Source organism: Zeugodacus cucurbitae, chromosome 5 (genome assembly GCF_028554725.1).
Source record: "Zeugodacus cucurbitae isolate PBARC_wt_2022May chromosome 5, idZeuCucr1.2, whole genome shotgun sequence".
NCBI lineage: Eukaryota > Metazoa > Arthropoda > Insecta > Diptera > Tephritidae > Zeugodacus > Zeugodacus cucurbitae.
This window is the reverse complement of record NC_071670.1, coordinates 12,250,810-12,272,670: the sequence shown is the minus strand read 5'-3', so window position 1 is coordinate 12,272,670 and position 21,861 is coordinate 12,250,810. Positions and strand designations below refer to the sequence as shown.

At 37.2% G+C, this 21,861-nt stretch overlaps 1 protein-coding gene across 1 annotated transcript in view; it reads left to right on the top strand.

The window, feature by feature from the left end:
- Positions 1-21,861, top strand: part of LOC105219255 (diencephalon/mesencephalon homeobox protein 1-A) — a 207,364-nt gene that overhangs the window by 20,934 nt on the left and 164,569 nt on the right. The window contains exon 2 of the mRNA XM_054230992.1: positions 2,975-3,022. Within this exon, the coding sequence (XP_054086967.1) occupies positions 2,975-3,022 (48 nt within the window). The remainder of the gene's footprint in view (positions 1-2,974; positions 3,023-21,861) is intronic.

Genomic DNA, 21,861 nt, shown 5'->3' with positions numbered 1-21,861 from the left:
TGTTGCGAGGTAGGCAGTCTGTTTTCTCTCCGCTGCGAGACGGCACTCCTCATCGTACCAGCTTGTTTTTTGTCGTTGCCGAAAACCAATTGTTTCGGCTGCAGCGGTACGCAGTGAGTTTGAGATGCCGTTCCACAGTTCCCTTATACCGAGATGCTGATGAGTGCTCTCAGAGAGCAGGAGTGCAAGTCGAGTAGAGTATTTCGTGGCTGTCTGTTGCGATTGCAGCTTTTCGACGTCGAACCTTCCTTGTGTTTGTTGACGGGCATTCTTTGCTGCACAGAGGCGGGTGCGTATCTTCGCTGCGACCAGATAATGGTCCGAGTCTATATTTGGTCCTCGGAGCGTACGCACGTCTAAAACACAGGAGACATGTCTTCCGTCTATCACAACGTGATCGATTTGGTTCCGCGTGTTTCGATCAGGAGACAGCCAAGTAGCTTGATGTATTTTCTTATGCTGGAATCTGGTACTACAGACGACCATATTTCGGGCCCCAGCGAAGTCGATCAGCCTCAGGCCGTTTGGCGATGTTTCGTCATGGAGGCTGAATTTTCCGACTGTTGTGCCAAAGACACCTTCTTTACCCACCCTGGCGTTAAAATCACCAAGCACGACTTTTACATCGTGGCGGGGGCAGCGCTCATAGGTGCGTTCTAGGCGCTCATAGAAAGCATCTTTGGTCACATCGTCCTTCTCTTCCGTTGGGGCGTGGGCGCAAATCAGCGATATGTTGAAGAACCTCGCTTTGATGCGGATTGTGGCTAGACGTTCATCCACCGGGGTGAATGCCAGGACTCTGCGACGGAGTCTCTCTCCCACCACAAATCCAACACCAAATTTGCGCTCCTTTATATGGCCGCTGTAGTAGATGTCACAAGGACCCACCTTCTTCCGTCCTTGTCCCGTCCATCGCACTTCTTGGATGGCGGTGATGTCAGCCTTAAGTCTTATGAGGACATCAACCAGCTGGGCAGAGGCACCTTCCCAATTAAGGGTCCGGACATTCCAGGTGCATGCCCTTATATCATTATCCTTAAAACGTTTGCAGGGGTCGTCATCAAAAGGGGGGTGTCTCATCCGAGGCTTTCGTAGATTTTTCATTGGGGGGTGTTTTTATGTGGTGGGTCCCAAACCCTACGCACAACCGCATAAGCGGGCTTCGCCTTCTCACTTTAGCTCGCCTTCAAACGGATGTCTGTTGGCTACCCAGAGGATACTTGGTCTAAAACCGGAAGTCGTGAGCTGCTTGAACCATGTGGAGAAGAATCGTTTCTGGCCACTCCCAAGTGAGTGACAATCAAAAACTTTCCTCACTTGCGTGAACTTCTACACATGATCCCATCCTCCTTATTACACGGATAAAAAATGGGCAAAATCGGTTCACAACCACGACTACTTCCCATATAACTCAATTTGGAATTCCATCTGATTCCTTCACTTTAAAATATATTCATAAGAAACCGATGAAGATAGCGGAATAAAAATTTACACAAATACTGCATATATTCTCTGGCTTCAATTGTGAAAAAATTGTCGAAAACCGACTATAACTTTTCAAGGCCCCAGATATCGAACATGATGAACTCAGCGCCTAAGGGTAAATTTTAACCGAAAATATGTGTAAATCTCTTAGATAATTTAAGGTAATTCAGAGGAAATTGTTTTATTCTAATAGTGTCCAAAAATTATTAAAATCGGGTCATAACATCTCCTAGCTCCCATATACCTAATTATAGGTTTTCCAAAAATACGGTGGGCTTTATTCCGCATATATGTATTAGTTAAAAAGTGAGATATCTTAGCAAAATTAAGTGAGTGTATAGTCTTTGATATAGTTACCTTGGTGGTGAATATGAGTGAAAACGGTTCAGGAATTACCTCAGCCCTCATATAACACATTGTGTTTTATCATAATAAAACTCTATCAATAAATTGCGAGAGTATAGAATATTTGGTTGCACCCGAACTTAGCCTTTCCTTACTTGTTTATATAAAGTTTATGCACGATTTTTCTTACTGACCTTTCAAGAATCTACAGTTACAACTAACTGTAATTGGCACGCTTAAAACTACCCTTTAAATATCATGGAAATTTTAACCTAAAGTCAAGTGCATCAGAAAACAAATATATTTTTTTAATGCACTTAAGTTTTCGTCAGCCTAATTAGAGTTTAACATTTCACACCTCACACAATCGCAACGATTTGGCTGTCGTGCATACGTTTGCCACTCGAAATTTTTGCTCTTATACTGGCTATGAAGTCTGTCGAATACACGGTGGTTGAATTATTATTTTATTTTAAATTTCCTAAGTCCTATTGAATTTTTGGAACACCTATTTAAAACTGCAAATTAAGGCAGAACTGCTTGAAATGCTACTTAAAACTCGAACTTATATTTAGTTCCTCTAACTAATCTTGATTTCAACACAAAATTATCAAAATTTTGCTTTTATTTAAATTTTACCGTAATTTATTTTATTTTCATTATTTTTTTTGTTTCTACTTAAATTTTAGCTTTTGTATTCAAAATATGCAGTAAAGTGCTGAGACCGCTATTTAGCTCGTTGCCAAATATTCAATTAACCAAATTGAACAATTGATGTAGAAATGGCTATTAGGCAGGCTGCTCAAATATCAAAAGAAAATAAGCATTTAAAAATTGTCATTTCCGTTAATTTCAACATACATATGTATGTATGTACATACACAAAGTGTGTATATTATTTTAAAATTCATTTCATATCTTGTTATTTTATAAATAGAAATATGTGAACTGTCAATTTGTGAAAAGTGTTGCTAAACATTTTTTGTTATTGTTTTGACATGTAAATATATGTAGAATTAATGATCAAAGGCCCCGACACCGAATATTTATCTGTTGAACAGCAAACAGGTTTGCAAAAAATTAATGAAGATATATAAACACTTTCACGACAATAAATATATAAATACTTTCATCTTTCTTACAGGCTTTCCACCAATAAAAAGCTTTGGCATACCCGGCGGCTGTTTGTCAGGTAAGATTTTTTAGTATATATACTAATAAATTGTAGGTTTATTATTATGTTTAACTTACATTCTCAAGCAGCATTTGCAAGAACAATATCCTACTACTAATTTATCACGAATTCGTTCGGATCCACACAACTAGTGCACGTCTCCACATAGTACTCATCTGGTTCGAAAATATTTTGATCTACGCATTTGTGGAACATTGCTTCTTTTATATTTATTGTAAATACGTTCGGGTCTACGCATTTAGTGCATACGTCCACATCCTCAATTGTATCGATGACATTTTTATCTAGGCAATTGTGGAACATTTTTATTTTGTCATCTGTTTTGTATGCGAATTTACTCTGATCAATACCCCTCTGGAACATTTGTGTGAGGTCCGGTATATACCTGATATGATGAATACAATTCTTGAATATTTCTACCGGATCGTCTGATTTATACTTGCTTTCATCAATACACTTCTTCAGCAGTTGTGTAGGGTCGTCTGATTTATACTTGGTTTCGTCAATACACTTCTTGAACAGTTGTGTAGGCTCGTCTGATTTATACTTGGTTTCATCAATACACTTCTTGAACAGTTGTGTAGGCTCGTCTGATTTATACTTGGTTTCATCAATACACTTCTTGAACTGTTGTGTAGGGTCGTCTGATTTATACTTGGTTTCATCAATACACTTCTTCAGCAGTTGTGTAGGGTCGTCTGATTTATACTTGGTTTCATCTATACACTTCTTGAACGGTTGTGTAGGGTCGTCTGATTTATACTTGGTTTCATCAATACACTTCTTGAACAGTTGTGCAGGGTCGTCTGATTTATACTTGGTTTCATCTATACACTTCTTGAACGGTTGTGTAGGGTCGTCTGATTTATACCTGGTTTCATCAATACACTTCTTGAACAGTTGTGTAGGGTCGTCTGATTTATACTTGGTTTCATCTATACACTTCTTGAACAGTTGTGTAGGCTCGTCTGATTTATACTTGGTTTCATCAATACACTTCTTGAACAGTTGTGTAGGGTCGTCTGATTTATACCGGGTTTCATCAATACACTTCTTGAACAGTTGTGTAGGGTCGTCTGATTTATACTTGGTTTCATCTATACACTTCTTGAACAGTTGTGTAGGCTCGTCTGATTTATACTTGGTTTCATCAATACACTTATTGAACAGTTGTGTAGGCTCGTCTGATTTATACTTGGTTTCATCAATACACTTCTTGACCAGTTGTGTAGGCTCGTCTGATTTATACTTGGTTTCATCAATACACTTCTTGAACAGTTGTGTAGGGTCGTCTGATTTATACTTGGTTTCATCAATACACTTCGTGAACAGTTGTGTAGGGTCGTCTGATTTATACTTCGTTTCATCTATACATTTTTTGAACAGTTGTGTAGGCTCGTCTGATTTATACTTGGCTTCATCAATACACTTCTTGAACAGTTGTGTAGGCTCGTCTGATTTATACTTGGTTTCATCAATACACTTCTTGAACAGTTGTGTAGGGTCGTCTGATTTATACTTGGTTTCATCTATACACTTCTTGAACAGCTGTGTAGGCTCGTCTGATTTATACTTGGTTTCATCAATACACTTCTTGAACAGTTGTGTAGGGTCGTCTGATTTATACTTGGTTTCATCTATACACTTTTTGAACAGTTGTGTAGGGTCGTCTGATTTATACTTGGTTTCATTAATACACTTCTTGAACAGTTGTGTAGGGTCGTCTGATTTATACTTGGTTTCATCTATACACTTCTTGAACAGTTGTGTAGGGTCGTCTGATTTATACTTGGTTTCATCTATACACTTTTTGAACAGTTGTGTAGGCTCGTCTGATTTATACTTGGTTTCATCAATACACTTCTTGAACAGTTGTGTAGGGTCGTCTGATTTATACTTGGTTTCATCTATACACTTGTTGAACAGTTGTGTAGGGTCGTCTGATTTATACTTGGTTTCATCAATACACTTCTTGAACAGTTGTGTAGGGTCGTCTGATTTATACTTGGTTTCATCTATACACTTTTTGAACAGTTGTGTAGGCTCGTCTGATTTATACTTGGTTTCATCAATACACTTCTTGAACAGTTGTGTAGGGTCGTCTGATTTATACTTGGTTTCCTCTATACACTTCTTGAACAGTTGTGTAGGGTCGTCTGATTTATACTTGGTTTCATCAATACACTTCTTGAACAGTTGTGTAGGGTCGTCTGATTTATACTTGGTTTCATCTATACACTTCTTGAACAGTTGTGTAGGGTCGTCTGATTTATACTTGGTTTCATCTATACACTTCTTGAACAGTTGTGTAGGCTCGTCTGATTTATACTTGGTTTCATCAATACACTTATTGAACAGTTGTATAGGCTCGTCTGATTTATACTTGGTTTCATCAATACACTTCTTGACCAGTTGTGTAGGCTCGTCTGATTTATACTTGGTTTCATCAATACACTTCTTGAACAGTTGTGTAGGGTCGTCTGATTTATACTTGGTTTCATCAATACACTTCGTGAACAGTTGTGTAGGGTCGTCTGATTTATACTTGGTTTCATCTATACATTTTTTGAACAGTTGTGTAGGCTCGTCTGATTTATACTTGGCTTCATCAATACACTTCTTGAACAGTTGTGTAGGCTCGTCTGATTTATACTTGGTTTCATCAATACACTTCTTGAACAGTTGTGTAGGGTCGTCTGATTTATACTTGGTTTCATCTATACACTTCTTGAACAGTTGTGTAGGCTCGTCTGATTTATACTTGGTCTCATCAACACACTTCTTGAACAGTTGTGTAGGGTCGTCTGATTTATACTTGGTTTCATCTATACACTTCTTGAACAGTTGTGTAGGCTCCTCTGATTTATACTTGGTTTCATCTATACACTTCTTGAACAGTTGTGTAGGGTCGTCTGATTTATACTTGGTTTCATCTATACACTTCTTGAACTGTTGTGTAGGGTCGTCTGATTTATACTTGGTTTCATCTATACACTTCTTGAACAGTTGTGTAGGCTTGTCTGATTTATACTTGGTTTCATCAATACACTTCTTGAACAGTGGTGTAGGGTCGTCTGATTTATACTTGGTTTCATCTATACACTTCTTGAACAGTTGTGTAGGCTCGTCTGATTTATACTTGGTTTCATCAATACACTTCTTGAACTGTTGTGTAGGGTCGTCTGATTTATACTTGGTTTCATCAATACACTTCTTGAACAGTTGTGTAGGGTCGTCTGATTTATACTTGGTTTCATCAATACACTTCGTGAACAGTTGTGTAGGGTCGTCTGATTTATACTTCGTTTCATCAATACACTTCTTGAACAGTTGTGTAGGCTCGTCTGATTTATACTTGGTTTCATCAATACACTTCTTGAACAGTTGTGTAGGGTCGTCTGATTTATACTTGGTTTCATCAATACACTTCTTGAACAGTTGTGTAGGGTCGTCTGATTTATACTTCGTTTCATCTATACATTTTTTGAACAGTTGTGTAGGCTCGTCTGATTTATACTTGGCTTCATCAATACACTTCTTGAACAGTTGTGTAGGCTCGTCTGATTTATACTTGGTTTCATCAATACACTTCTTGAACAGTTGTGTAGGGTCGTCTGATTTATACTTGGTTTCATCTATACACTTCTTGAACAGCTGTGTAGGCTCGTCTGATTTATACTTGGTTTCATCAATACACTTCTTGAACAGTTGTGTAGGGTCGTCTGATTTATACTTGGTTTCATCTATACACTTTTTGAACAGTTGTGTAGGGTCGTCTGATTTATACTTGGTTTCATTAATACACTTCTTGAACAGTTGTGTAGGGTCGTCTGATTTATACTTGGTTTCATCTATACACTTCTTGAACAGTTGTGTAGGGTCGTCTGATTTATACTTGGTTTCATCTATACACTTTTTGAACAGTTGTGTAGGCTCGTCTGATTTATACTTGGTTTCATCAATACACTTCTTGAACAGTTGTGTAGGGTCGTCTGATTTATACTTGGTTTCATCTATACACTTGTTGAACAGTTGTGTAGGGTCGTCTGATTTATACTTGGTTTCATCAATACACTTCTTGAACAGTTGTGTAGGGTCGTCTGATTTATACTTGGTTTCATCTATACACTTTTTGAACAGTTGTGTAGGCTCGTCTGATTTATACTTGGTTTCATCAATACACTTCTTGAACAGTTGTGTAGGGTCGTCTGATTTATACTTGGTTTCCTCTATACACTTCTTGAACAGTTGTGTAGGGTCGTCTGATTTATACTTGGTTTCATCAATACACTTCTTGAACAGTTGTGTAGGGTCGTCTGATTTATACTTGGTTTCATCTATACACTTCTTGAACAGTTGTGTAGGGTCGTCTGATTTATACTTGGTTTCATCTATACACTTCTTGAACAGTTGTGTAGGCTCGTCTGATTTATACTTGGTTTCATCAATACACTTATTGAACAGTTGTATAGGCTCGTCTGATTTATACTTGGTTTCATCAATACACTTCTTGACCAGTTGTGTAGGCTCGTCTGATTTATACTTGGTTTCATCAATACACTTCTTGAACAGTTGTGTAGGGTCGTCTGATTTATACTTGGTTTCATCAATACACTTCGTGAACAGTTGTGTAGGGTCGTCTGATTTATACTTGGTTTCATCTATACATTTTTTGAACAGTTGTGTAGGCTCGTCTGATTTATACTTGGCTTCATCAATACACTTCTTGAACAGTTGTGTAGGCTCGTCTGATTTATACTTGGTTTCATCAATACACTTCTTGAACAGTTGTGTAGGGTCGTCTGATTTATACTTGGTTTCATCTATACACTTCTTGAACAGTTGTGTAGGGTCGTCTGATTTATACTTGGTTTCATTAATACACTTCTTGAACAGTTGTGTAGGGTCGTCTGATTTATACTTGGTTTCATCTATACACTTCTTGAACAGTTGTGTAGGGTCGTCTGATTTATACTTGGTTTCATCTATACACTTTTTGAACAGTTGTGTAGGCTCGTCTGATTTATACTTGGTTTCATCAATACACTTCTTGAACAGTTGTGTAGGGTCGTCTGATTTATACTTGGTTTCATCTATACACTTGTTGAACAGTTGTGTAGGGTCGTCTGATTTATACTTGGTTTCATCAATACACTTCTTGAACAGTTGTGTAGGGTCGTCTGATTTATACTTGGTTTCATCTATACACTTTTTGAACAGTTGTGTAGGCTCGTCTGATTTATACTTGGTTTCATCAATACACTTCTTGAACAGTTGTGTAGGGTCGTCTGATTTATTCTTGGTTTCATCAATACACTTCTTGAAGAGTTGTGTAGGGTCGTCTGATTTATACTTGGTTTCATCTATACACTTTTTGAACAGTTGTGTAGGGTCGTCTGATTTATACTTGGTTTCATCTATACACTTTTTGAACAGTTGTGTAGGCTCGTCTGATTTATACTTGGTTTCATCAATACACTTCTTGAACAGTTGTGTAGGGTCGTCTGATTTATACTTGGTTTCATCTATACACTTCTTGAACAGTTGTGTAGGCTCGTCTGATTTATACTTGGTCTCATCAACACACTTCTTGAACAGTTGTGTAGGGTCGTCTGATTTATACTTGGTTTCATCTATACACTTCTTGAACAGTTGTGTAGGCTCCTCTGATTTATACTTGGTTTCATCTATACACTTCTTGAACAGTTGTGTAGGGTCGTCTGATTTATACTTGGTTTCATCTATACACTTCTTGAACTGTTGTGTAGGGTCGTCTGATTTATACTTGGTTTCATCTATACACTTCTTGAACAGTTGTGTAGGCTTGTCTGATTTATACTTGGTTTCATCAATACACTTCTTGAACAGTGGTGTAGGGTCGTCTGATTTATACTTGGTTTCATCTATACACTTCTTGAACAGTTGTGTAGGCTCGTCTGATTTATACTTGGTTTCATCAATACACTTCTTGAACTGTTGTGTAGGGTCGTCTGATTTATACTTGGTTTCATCAATACACTTCTTGAACAGTTGTGTAGGGTCGTCTGATTTATACTTGGTTTCATCAATACACTTCTTGAACAGTTGTGTAGGGTCGTCTGATTTATACTTGGTTTCATCAATACACTTCTTGAACAGTTGTGTAGGGTCGTCTGATTTATACTTGGTTTCATCAATACACTCCTTGAACTGTTGTGTAGGGTCGTCTGATTTATACTTGGTTTCATCTATACACTTCTTGAACAGTTGTGTAGGGTCGTCTGATTTATACTTGGTTTCATCTATACACTTCTTGAACAGTTGTGTAGGCTCGTCTGATTTATACTTGGTCTCATCAACACACTTCTTGAACAGTTGTGTAGGGTCGTCTGATTTATACTTGGTTTCATCTATACACTTCTTGAACAGTTGTGTAGGGTCGTCTGATTTACACTTGGTTTCATCTATACACTTCTTGAACAGTTGTGTAGGGTCGTCTGATTTATACTTGGTTTCATCAATACACTTCTTGAACAGTTGTGTAGGGTCGTCTGATTTATACTTGGTTTCATCAATACACTTCTTGAACAGTTGTGTAGGGTCGTCTGATTTATACTTGGTTTCATCAATACACTTCTTGAACAGTTGTGTAGGCTCGTCTGATTTATACTTGGTTTCATCAATACACTTCTTGAACAGTTGTGTAGGGTCGTCTGATTTATACTTGGTTTCATCAATACACTTCTTGAACAGTTGTGTAGGCTCGTCTGATTTATACTTGGTTTCATCAATACACTTCTTGAACAGTTGTGTAGGCTCGTCTGATTTATACTTGGTTTCATCTATACACTTGTTGAGCAGTTGTGTAGGGAAGTCTGATTTATACTTGGTTTCATCAATACACTTCTTGAACAGTTGTGTAGGCTCGTCTGATTTATACTTGGTTTCATCTATACACTTCTTGAACTGTTGTGTAGGGTCGTCTGATTTATACTTGGTTTCATCTATACACTTCTTGAACAGTTGTGTAGGCTTGTCTGATTTATACTTGGTTTCATCAATACACTTCTTGAACAGTGGTGTAGGGTCGTCTGATTTATACTTGGTTTCATCTATACACTTCTTGAACAGTTGTGTAGGCTCGTCTGATTTATACTTGGTTTCATCAATACACTTCTTGAACTGTTGTGTAGGGTCGTCTGATTTATACTTGGTTTCATCAATACACTTCTTGAACAGTTGTGTAGGGTCGTCTGATTTATACTTGGTTTCATCAATACACTTCTTGAACAGTTGTGTAGGGTCGTCTGATTTATACTTGGTTTCATCAATACACTTCTTGAACAGTTGTGTAGGGTCGTCTGATTTATACTTGGTTTCATCAATACACTCCTTGAACTGTTGTGTAGGGTCGTCTGATTTATACTTGGTTTCATCTATACACTTCTTGAACAGTTGTGTAGGGTCGTCTGATTTATACTTGGTTTCATCTATACACTTCTTGAACAGTTGTGTAGGCTCGTCTGATTTATACTTGGTCTCATCAACACACTTCTTGAACAGTTGTGTAGGGTCGTCTGATTTATACTTGGTTTCATCTATACACTTCTTGAACAGTTGTGTAGGGTCGTCTGATTTATACTTGGTTTCATCAATACACTTCTTGAACAGTTGTGTAGGGTCGTCTGATTTATACTTGGTTTCATCTATACACTTCTTGAACTGTTGTGTAGGGTCGTCTGATTTATACCTGGTTTCATCAATACACTTCTTGAACAGTTGTGTAGGGTCGTCTGATTTATACTTGGTTTCATCTATACACTTCTTGAACAGTTGTGTAGGCTCGTCTGATTTATACTTGGTTTCATCAATACACTTCTTGAACAGTTGTGTAGGCTCGTCTGATTTATACTTGGTTTCATCAATACACTTCTTGAACAGTTGTGTAGGGTCGTCTGATTTATACTTGGTTTCATCTATACACTTCTTGAACAGTTGTGTAGGCTCGTCTGATTTATACTTGGTTTCATCTATACACTTCTTGAACAGTTGTGTAGGCTCGTCTGATTTATACTTGGTCTTATCAACACACTTCTTGAACAGTTGTGTAAGGTCGTCTGATTTATACTTCGTTTCATCTATACACTTCTTGAACAGTTGTGTAGGCTCGTCTGATTTATACTTGGTTTCATCAATACACTTCTTGAACAGTTGTGTAGGGTAGTCTGATTTATACTTGGTTTCATCAATACATTTCTTGAACAGTTGTGTAGGGTCGTCTGATTTATACTTGGTTTCATCTATACACGTGTTGAACAGTTGTGTAGGGTCGTCTGATTTATACTTGGTTTCATCAATACACTTCTTGAACAGTTGTGTAGGCTCGTCTGATTTATACTTGGTTTCATCAATACACTTCTTGAACAGTTGTGTAGGATCGTCTGATTTATACTTGGTTTCATCAATACACTTCTTGAACAGTTGTGTAGGGTCGTCTGATTTATACTTGGTTTCATCTATACACTTCTTGAACTGTTGTGTAGGGTCGTCTGATTTATACCTGGTTTCATCAATACACTTCTTGAACAGTTGTGTAGGGTCGTCTGATTTATACTTGGTTTCATCTATACACTTCTTGAACAGTTGTGTAGGCTCGTCTGATTTATACTTGGTTTCATCAATACACTTCTTGAACAGTTGTGTAGGCTCGTCTGATTTATACTTGGTTTCATCAATACACTTCTTGAACAGTTGTGTAGGATCGTCTGATTTATACTTGGTTTCATCAATACACTTCTTGAACAGTTGTGTAGGGTCATCTGATTTATACTTGGTTTCATCTATACACTTGTTGAACAGTTGTGTAGGGTAGTCTGATTTATACTTGGTTTCATCAATACATTTCTTGAACAGTTGTGTAGGGTCGTCTGATTTATACTTGGTTTCATCTATACACTTGTTGAACAGTTGTGTAGGGTCGTCTGATTTATACTTGGTTTCATCTATACACTTCTTGAACAGTTGTGTAGGGTCGTCTGATTTATACTTGGTTTCATCTATACACTTCTTGAACAGTTGTGTAGGGTCGTCTGATTTATACTTGGTTTCATCTATACACTTCTTGAACAGTTGTGTAGGCTCGTCTGATTTATACTTGGTTTCATCAATACACTTCTTGAACAGTTGTGTAGGCTCGTCTGATTTATACTTGGTTTCATCAATACACTTCTTGAACAGTTGTGTAGGGTCGTCTGATTTATACTTGGTTTCATCTATACACTTCTTGAACAGTTGTGTAGGCTCGTCTGATTTATACTTGGTTTCATCTATACACTTCTTGAACAGTTGTGTAGGCTCGTCTGATTTATACTTGGTCTTATCAACACACTTCTTGAACAGTTGTGTAAGGTCGTCTGATTTATACTTCGTTTCATCTATACACTTCTTGAACAGTTGTGTAGGCTCGTCTGATTTATACTTGGTTTCATCAATACACTTCTTGAACAGTTGTGTAGGGTCGTCTGATTTATACTTGGTTTCATCTATACACTTCTTGAACAGTTGTGTAGGCTCGTCTGATTTATACTTGGTTTCATCAATACACTTCTTGAACAGTTGTGTAAGGTCGTCTGATTTATACTTGGTTTCATCAATACACTTCTTGAGCAGTTGTGTAGGCTCGTCTGATTTATACTTGGTTTCATCAATACACTTCTTGAACAGTTGTGTAGGGTCGTCTGATTTATACTTGGTTTCATCTATACACTTCTTGAACAGTTGTGTAGGGTCGTCTGATTTAAACTTGGTTTCATCTATACACTTCTTGAACAGTTGTGTAGGCTCGTCTGATTTATACTTGGTCTTATCAACACACTTCTTGAACAGTTGTGTAAGGTCGTCTGATTTATACTTCGTTTCATCTATACACTTCTTGAACAGTTGTGTAGGCTCGTCTGATTTATACTTGGTTTCATCAATACACTTCTTGAACAGTTGTGTAGGGTCGTCTGATTTATACTTGGTTTCATCTATACACTTCTTGAACAGTTGTGTAGGGTCGTCTGATTTATACTTGGTTTCATCTATACACTTCTTGAACAGTTGTGTAGGCTCGTCTGATTTATACTTGGTTTCATCTATACACTTCTTGAACAGTTGTGTAGGCTCGTCTGATTTATACTTGGTTTCATCAATACACTTCTTGAACAGTTGTGTAAGGTCGTCTGATTTATACTTGGTTTCATCAATACACTTCTTGAACAGTTGTGTAGGGTCGTCTGATTTATACTTGGTTTCATCTATACACTTCTTGAACAGTTGTGTAGGCTCGTCTGATTTATACTTGGTTTCATCAATACACTTCTTGAACAGTTGTGTAGGGTCGTCTGATTTATACTTGGTTTCATCTATACACTTCTTGAACAGTTGTGTAGGGTCGTCTGATTTATACTTGGTTTCATCTATACACTTCTTGAACAGTTGTGTAGGCTCGTCTGATTTATACTTGGTCTTATCAACACACTTCTTGAACAGTTGTGTAAGGTCGTCTGATTTATACTTCGTTTCATCTATACACTTCTTGAACAGTTGTGTAGGCTCGTCTGATTTATACTTGGTTTCATCAATACACTTCTTGAACAGTTGTGTAGGGTCGTCTGATTTATACTTGGTTTCATCTATACACTTCTTGAACAGTTGTGTAGGCTCGTCTGATTTATACTTGGTTTCATCAATACACTTCTTGAACAGTTGTGTAAGGTCGTCTGATTTATACTTGGTTTCATCAATACACTTCTTGAGCAGTTGTGTAGGCTCGTCTGATTTATACTTGGTTTCATCAATACACTTCTTGAGCAGTTGTGTAGGCTCGTCTGATTTATACTTGGTTTCATCAATACACTTCTTGAACAGTTGTGTAGGGTCGTCTGATTTATACTTGGTTTCATCTATACACTTCTTGAACAGTTGTGTAGGGTCGTCTGATTTATACTTGGTTTCATCTATACACTTCTTGAACAGTTGTGTAGGCTCGTCTGATTTATACTTGGTTTCATCAATACACTTCTTGAACAGTTGTGTAGGCTCGTCTGATTTATACTTGGTTTCATCAATACACTTCTTGAACAGTTGTGTAGGGTCGTCTGATTTATACTTGGTTTCATCTATACACTTCTTGAACAGTTGTGTAGGCTCGTCTGATTTATACTTGGTTTCATCAATACACTTCTTGAACAGTTGTGTAAGGTCGTCTGATTTATACTTGGTTTCATCAATACACTTCTTGAGCAGTTGTGTAGGCTCGTCTGATTTATACTTGGTTTCATCAATACACTTCTTGAACAGTTGTGTAGGGTCGTCTGATTTATACTTGGTTTCATCTATACACTTCTTGAACAGTTGTGTAGGGTCGTCTGATTTATACTTGGTTTCATCTATACACTTCTTGAACAGTTGTGTAGGCTCGTCTGATTTATACTTGGTCTTATCAACACACTTCTTGAACAGTTGTGTAGAGTCGTCTGATTTATACTTGGTTTCATCAATACACTTCTTGAACAGTTGTGTAGGGTAGTCTGATTTATACTTGGTTTCATCAATACATTTGTTGAACAGTTGTGTAGGGTAGTCTGATTTATACTTGGTTTCATCAATACACTTCTTGAACAGTTGTGTAGGCTCGTCTGATTTATACTTGGTTTCATCAATACACTTCTTGAACAGTTGTGTAGGATCGTCTGATTTATACTTGGTTTCATCAATACACTTCTTGAACAGTTGTGTAGGGTCGTCTGATTTATACTTGGTTTCATCAATACACTTCTTGAACTGTTGTGTAGGGTCGTCTGATTTATACTTGGTTTCATCTATACACTTCTTGAACAGTTGTGTAGGGTCGTCTGATTTATACTTGGTTTCATCTATACACTTCTTGAACAGTTGTGTAGGCTCGTCTGATTTATACTTGGTTTCATCTATACACTTTTTGAACAGTTGTGTAGGCTCATCTGATTTATACTTGGTTTCAGCAATACACTTCTTGAACAGTTGTGTAGGCTCGTCTGATTTATACTTGGTTTCATCAATACACTTCTTTAACAGTTGTGTAGGGTCGTCTGATTTATACTTGGTTTCATCTATACACTCTTTGAACAGTTGTGTAGGCTCGTCTGATTTATACTTGGTTTCATCAATACACTTCTTGAACAGTTGTGTAAGCTCGTCTGATTTATACTTGGTCTCATCAACACACTTCTTGAACAGTTGTGTAGAGTCGTCTGATTTATACTTGGTTTCATCTATACACTTCTTGAACAGTTGTGTAGGCTCGTCTGATTTATACTTGGTTTCATCAATACACTTCTTGAACAGTTGTGTAGGGTCGTCTGATTTATACTTGGTTTCATCTATACACTTCTTGAACAGTTGTGTAGGGTCGTCTGATTTATACTTGGTTTCATCAATACACTTCTTGAACAGTTGTGTAGGGTAGTCTGATTTATACTTGGTTTCATCCATACATTTGTTGAACAGTTGTGTAGGGTAGTCTGATTTATACTTGGTTTCATCAATACACTTCTTGAACAGTTGTGTAGGCTCGTCTGATTTATACTTGGTTTCATCAATACACTTCTTGAACAGTTGTGTAGGGTCGTCTGATTTGTACTTGGTTTCATCAATACACTTCTTGAACTGTTGTGTAGGGTCGTCTGATTTATACTTGGTTTCATCTATACACTTCTTGAACAGTTGTGTAGGGTCGTCTGATTTATACTTGGTTTCATCTATACACTTCTTGAACAGTTGTGTAGGCTCGTCTGATTTATACTTGGTTTCATCTATACACTTTTTGAACAGTTGTGTAGGCTCATCTGATTTATACTTGGTTTCAGCAATACACTTCTTGAACAGTTGTGTAGGCTCGTCTGATTTATACTTGGTTTCATCAATACACTTCTTGAACAGTTGTGTAGGGTCGTCTGATTTATACTTGGTTTCATCTTTACACTCTTTGAACAGTTGTGTAGGCTCGTCTGATTTATACTTGGTTTCATCAATACACTTCTTGAACAGTTGTGTAGGCTCGTCAGATTTATACTTGGTTTCATCAATACACTTCTTGAACAGTTGTGTAGGCTCGTCTGATTTATACTTGGTTTCATCAATACACTTCTTGAACAGTTGTGTAGGGTCGTCTGATTTATACTTGGTTTCATCAATACACTTCTTGAACAGTTGTGTAGGATCGTCTGATTTATACTTGGTTTCATCAATACATTTCTTGAACAGTTGTGTAGGGTCGTCTGATTTATACCTGGTTTCATCAATACACTTCTTGAACAGTTGTGTAGGCTCGTCTGATTTATACTTGGTTTCATCAATACACTTCTTGAACAGTTGTGTAGGGTCGTCTGAATTATACCTGGTTTCATCAATACACTTCTTGAACAGTTGTGTAGGGTCGTCTGATTTATACTTGGTTTCATCTATACACTTCTTGAACAGTTGTGTAGGCTCGTCTGATTTATACTTGGTTTCATCAATACACTTCTTGAACAGTTGTGTAGGATCGTCTGATTTATACTTGGTTTCATCAATACACTTCTTGAACAGTTGTGTAGGATCGTCTGATTTATACTTGGTTTCATCAATACACTTCTTGAACAGTTGTGTAAGGTCGTCTGATTTATACTTGGTTTCATCTATACACTTGTTGAGCAGATGTGTAGGGAAGTCTGATTTATACTTGGTTTCATCAATACATTTCTTGAACAGTTGTGTAGGGTCGTCTGATTTATACTTGGTTTCATCTATACACTTGTTGAACAGTTGTGTAGGGTCGTCTGATTTATACTTGGTTTCATCAATACACTTCTTGAACAGTTGTGTAGGCTCGTCTGATTTATACTTGGTTTCATCAATACATTTCTTGAACAGTTGTGTAGGGTCGTCTGATTTATACTTGGTTTCATCTATACACTTGTTGAAGAGTTGTGTAGGGTCGTCTGATTTATACTTGGTTTCATCAATACACTTCTTGAACAGTTGTGTAGGCTCGTCTGATTTATACTTGGTTTCATCAATACACTTCTTGAACAGTTGTGTAGGATCGTCTGATTTATACTTGGTTTCATCAATACACTTCTTGAACAGTTGTGTAGGGTCGTCTGATTTATACTTGGTTTCATCTATACACTTCTTGAACTGTTGTGTAGGGTCGTCTGATTTATACCTGGTTTCATCAATACACTTCTTGAACAGTTGTGTAGGGTCGTCTGATTTATACTTGGTTTCATCAATACACTTCTTGAACAGTTGTGTAGGGTAGTCTGATTTATACTTGGTTTCATCAATACATTTGTTGAACAGTTGTGTAGGGTAGTCTGATTTATACTTGGTTTCATCAATACACTTCTTGAACAGTTGTGTAGGGTCGTCTGATTTATACTTGGTTTCATCATCTGATTTATACTTGGTTTCGTCAATACACTTCTTGAACAGTTGTGTAGGATCGTCTGATTTATACTTGGTTTCATCAATACACTTCTTGAACAGTTGTGTAGGGTCGTCTGATTTATACTTGGTTTCATCAATACACTTCTTGAACTGTTGTGTAGGGTCGTCTGATTTATACTTGGTTTCATCTATACACTTCTTGAACAGTTGTGTAGGGTCGTCTGATTTATACTTGGTTTCATCTATACACTTCTTGAACAGTTGTGTAGGCTCGTCTGATTTATACTTGGTTTCATCAATACACTTCTTGAACAGTTGTGTAGGCTCGTCTGATTTATACTTGGTTTCATCTATACACTTCTTGAACAGTTGTGTAGGGTCGTCTGATTTATACTTGGTTTCATCAATACACTTCTTGAACAGTTGTGTAGGGTAGTCTGATTTATACTTGGTTTCATCAATACATTTCTTGAACAGTTGCGTAGGGTCGTCTGATTTATACCTGGTTTCATCAATACACTTCTTGAACAGTTGTGTAGGGTCGTCTGATTTATACTTGGTTTCATCAATACACTTCTTGAACAGTTGTGTAGGCTCGTCTGATTTATACTTGGTTTCATCTATACACTTTTTGAACAGTTGTGTAGGGTCGTCTGATTTATACTTGGTTTCATCTATACACTCTTTGAACAGTTGTGTAGGCTCGTCTGATTTATACTTGGTTTCATCAATACACTTCTTGAACAGTTGTGTAAGCTCGTCTGATTTATACTTGGTCTCATCAACACACTTCTTGAACAGTTGTGTAGAGTCGTCTGATTTATACTTGGTTTCATCTATACACTTCTTGAACAGTTGTGTAGGCTCGTCTGATTTATACTTGGTTTCATCAATACACTTCTTGAACAGTTGTGTAGGGTCGTCTGATTTATACTTGGTTTCATCTATACACTTCTTGAACAGTTGTGTAGGGTCGTCTGATTTATACTTGGTTTCATCAATACACTTCTTGAACAGTTGTGTAGGGTAGTCTGATTTATACTTGGTTTCATCCATACATTTGTTGAACAGTTGTGTAGGGTAGTCTGATTTATACTTGGTTTCATCAATACACTTCTTGAACAGTTGTGTAGGCTCGTCTGATTTATACTTGGTTTCATCAATACACTTCTTGAACAGTTGTGTAGGGTCGTCTGATTTGTACTTGGTTTCATCAATACACTTCTTGAACTGTTGTGTAGGGTCGTCTGATTTATACTTGGTTTCATCTATACACTTCTTGAACAGTTGTGTAGGGTCGTCTGATTTATACTTGGTTTCATCTATACACTTCTTGAACAGTTGTGTAGGCTCGTCTGATTTATACTTGGTTTCATCTATACACTTTTTGAACAGTTGTGTAGGCTCATCTGATTTATACTTGGTTTCAGCAATACACTTCTTGAACAGTTGTGTAGGCTCGTCTGATTTATACTTGGTTTCATCAATACACTTCTTGAACAGTTGTGTAGGGTCGTCTGATTTATACTTGGTTTCATCTTTACACTCTTTGAACAATTGTGTAGGCTCGTCTGATTTATACTTGGTTTCATCAATACACTTCTTGAACAGTTGTGTAGGCTCGTCAGATTTATACTTGGTTTCATCAATACACTTCTTGAACAGTTGTGTAGGCTCGCCTGATTTATACTTGGTTTCATCAATACACTTCTTGAACAGTTGTGTAGGGTCGTCTGATTTATACTTGGTTTCATCAATACACTTCTTGAACAGTTGTGTAGGATCGTCTGATTTATACTTGGTTTCATCAATACATTTCTTGAACAGTTGTGTAGGGTCGTCTGATTTATACCTGGTTTCATCAATACACTTCTTGAACAGTTGTGTAGGCTCGTCTGATTTATACTTGGTTTCATCAATACACTTCTTGAACAGTTGTGTAGGGTCGTCTGAATTATACCTGGTTTCATCAATACACTTCTTGAACAGTTGTGTAGGGTCGTCTGATTTATACTTGGTTTCATCTATACACTTCTTGAACAGTTGTGTAGGCTCGTCTGATTTATACTTGGTTTCATCAATACACTTCTTGAACAGTTGTGTAGGATCGTCTGATTTATACTTGGTTTCATCAATACACTTCTTGAACAGTTGTGTAGGATCGTCTGATTTATACTTGGTTTCATCAATACACTTCTTGAACAGTTGTGTAAGGTCGTCTGATTTATACTTGGTTTCATCTATACACTTGTTGAGCAGATGTGTAGGGAAGTCTGATTTATACTTGGTTTCATCAATACATTTCTTGAACAGTTGTGTAGGGTCGTCTGATTTATACTTGGTTTCATCTATACACTTGTTGAACAGTTGTGTAGGGTCGTCTGATTTATACTTGGTTTCATCAATACACTTCTTGAACAGTTGTGTAGGCTCGTCTGATTTATACTTGGTTTCATCAATACATTTCTTGAACAGTTGTGTAGGGTCGTCTGATTTATACTTGGTTTCATCTATACACTTGTTGAAGAGTTGTGTAGGGTCGTCTGATTTATACTTGGTTTCATCAATACACTTCTTGAACAGTTGTGTAGGCTCGTCTGATTTATACTTGGTTTCATCAATACACTTCTTGAACAGTTGTGTAGGATCGTCTGATTTATACTTGGTTTCATCAATACACTTCTTGAACAGTTGTGTAGGGTCGTCTGATTTATACTTGGTTTCATCTATACACTTCTTGAACTGTTGTGTAGGGTCGTCTGATTTATACCTGGTTTCATCAATACACTTCTTGAACAGTTGTGTAGGGTCGTCTGATTTATACTTGGTTTCATCAATACACTTCTTGAACAGTTGTGTAGGGTAGTCTGATTTATACTTGGTTTCATCAATACATTTGTTGAACAGTTGTGTAGGGTAGTCTGATTTATACTTGGTTTCATCAATACACTTCTTGAACAGTTGTGTAGGCTCGTCTGATTTATACTTGGTTTCATCAATACACTTCTTGAACAGTTGTGTAGGATCGTCTGATTTATACTTGGTTTCATCAATACACTTCTTGAACAGTTGTGTAGGGTCGTCTGATTTATACTTGGTTTCATCAATACACTTCTTGAACTGTTGTGTAGGGTCGTCTGATTTATACTTGGTTTCATCTATACACTTCTTGAACAGTTGTGTAGGGTCGTCTGATTTATACTTGGTTTCATCTATACACTTCTTGAACAGTTGTGTAGGCTCGTCTGATTTATACTTGGTTTCATCTATACACTTTTTGAACAGTTGTGTAGGCTCATCTGATTTATACTTGGTTTCAGCAATACACTTCTTGAACAGTTGTGTAGGCTCGTCTGATTTATACTTGGTTTCATCAATACACTTCTTTAACAGTTGTGTAGGGTCGTCTGATTTATACTTGGTTTCATCTATACACTCTTTGAACAGTTGTGTAGGCTCGTCTGATTTATACTTGGTTTCATCAATACACTTCTTGAACAGTTGTGTAAGCTCGTATGATTTATACTTGGTCTCATCAACACACTTCTTGAACAGTTGTGTAGAGTCGTCTGATTTATACTTGGTTTCATCTATACACTTCTTGAACAGTTGTGTAGGCTCGTCTGATTTATACTTGGTTTCATCAATACACTTCTTGAACAGTTGTGTAAGGTCGTCTGATTTATACTTGGTTTCATCTATACACTTCTTGAACAGTTGTGTAGGGTCGTCTGATTTATACTTGGTTTCATCTATACACTCTTTGAACAGTTGTGTAGGGTCGTCTGATTTATACTTGGTTTCATCTATACACTCTTTGAACAGTTGTGTAGGCTCGTCTGATTTATACTTGGTTTCATCAATACACTTCTTGAACAGTTGTGTAAGCTCGTCTGATTTATACTTGGTCTCATCAACACACTTCTTGAACAGTTGTGTAGAGTCGTCTGATTTATACTTGGTTTCATCTATACACTTCTTGAACAGTTGTGTAGGCTCGTCTGATTTATACTTGGTTTCATCAATACACTTCTTGAACAGTTGTGTAGGGTCGTCTGATTTATACTTGGTTTCATCTATACACTTCTTGAACAGTTGTGTAGGGTCGTCTGATTTATACTTGGTTTCATCAATACACTTCTTGAACAGTTGTGTAGGGTAGTCTGATTTATACTTGGTTTCATCCATACATTTGTTGAACAGTTGTGTAGGGTAGTCTGATTTATACTTGGTTTCATCAATACACTTCTTGAACAGTTGTGTAGGCTCGTCTGATTTATACTTGGTTTCATCAATACACTTCTTGAACAGTTGTGTAGGGTCGTCTGATTTATACTTGGTTTCATCAATACACTTCTTGAACAGTTGTGTAAGGTCGTCTGATTTATACTTGGTTTCATCTA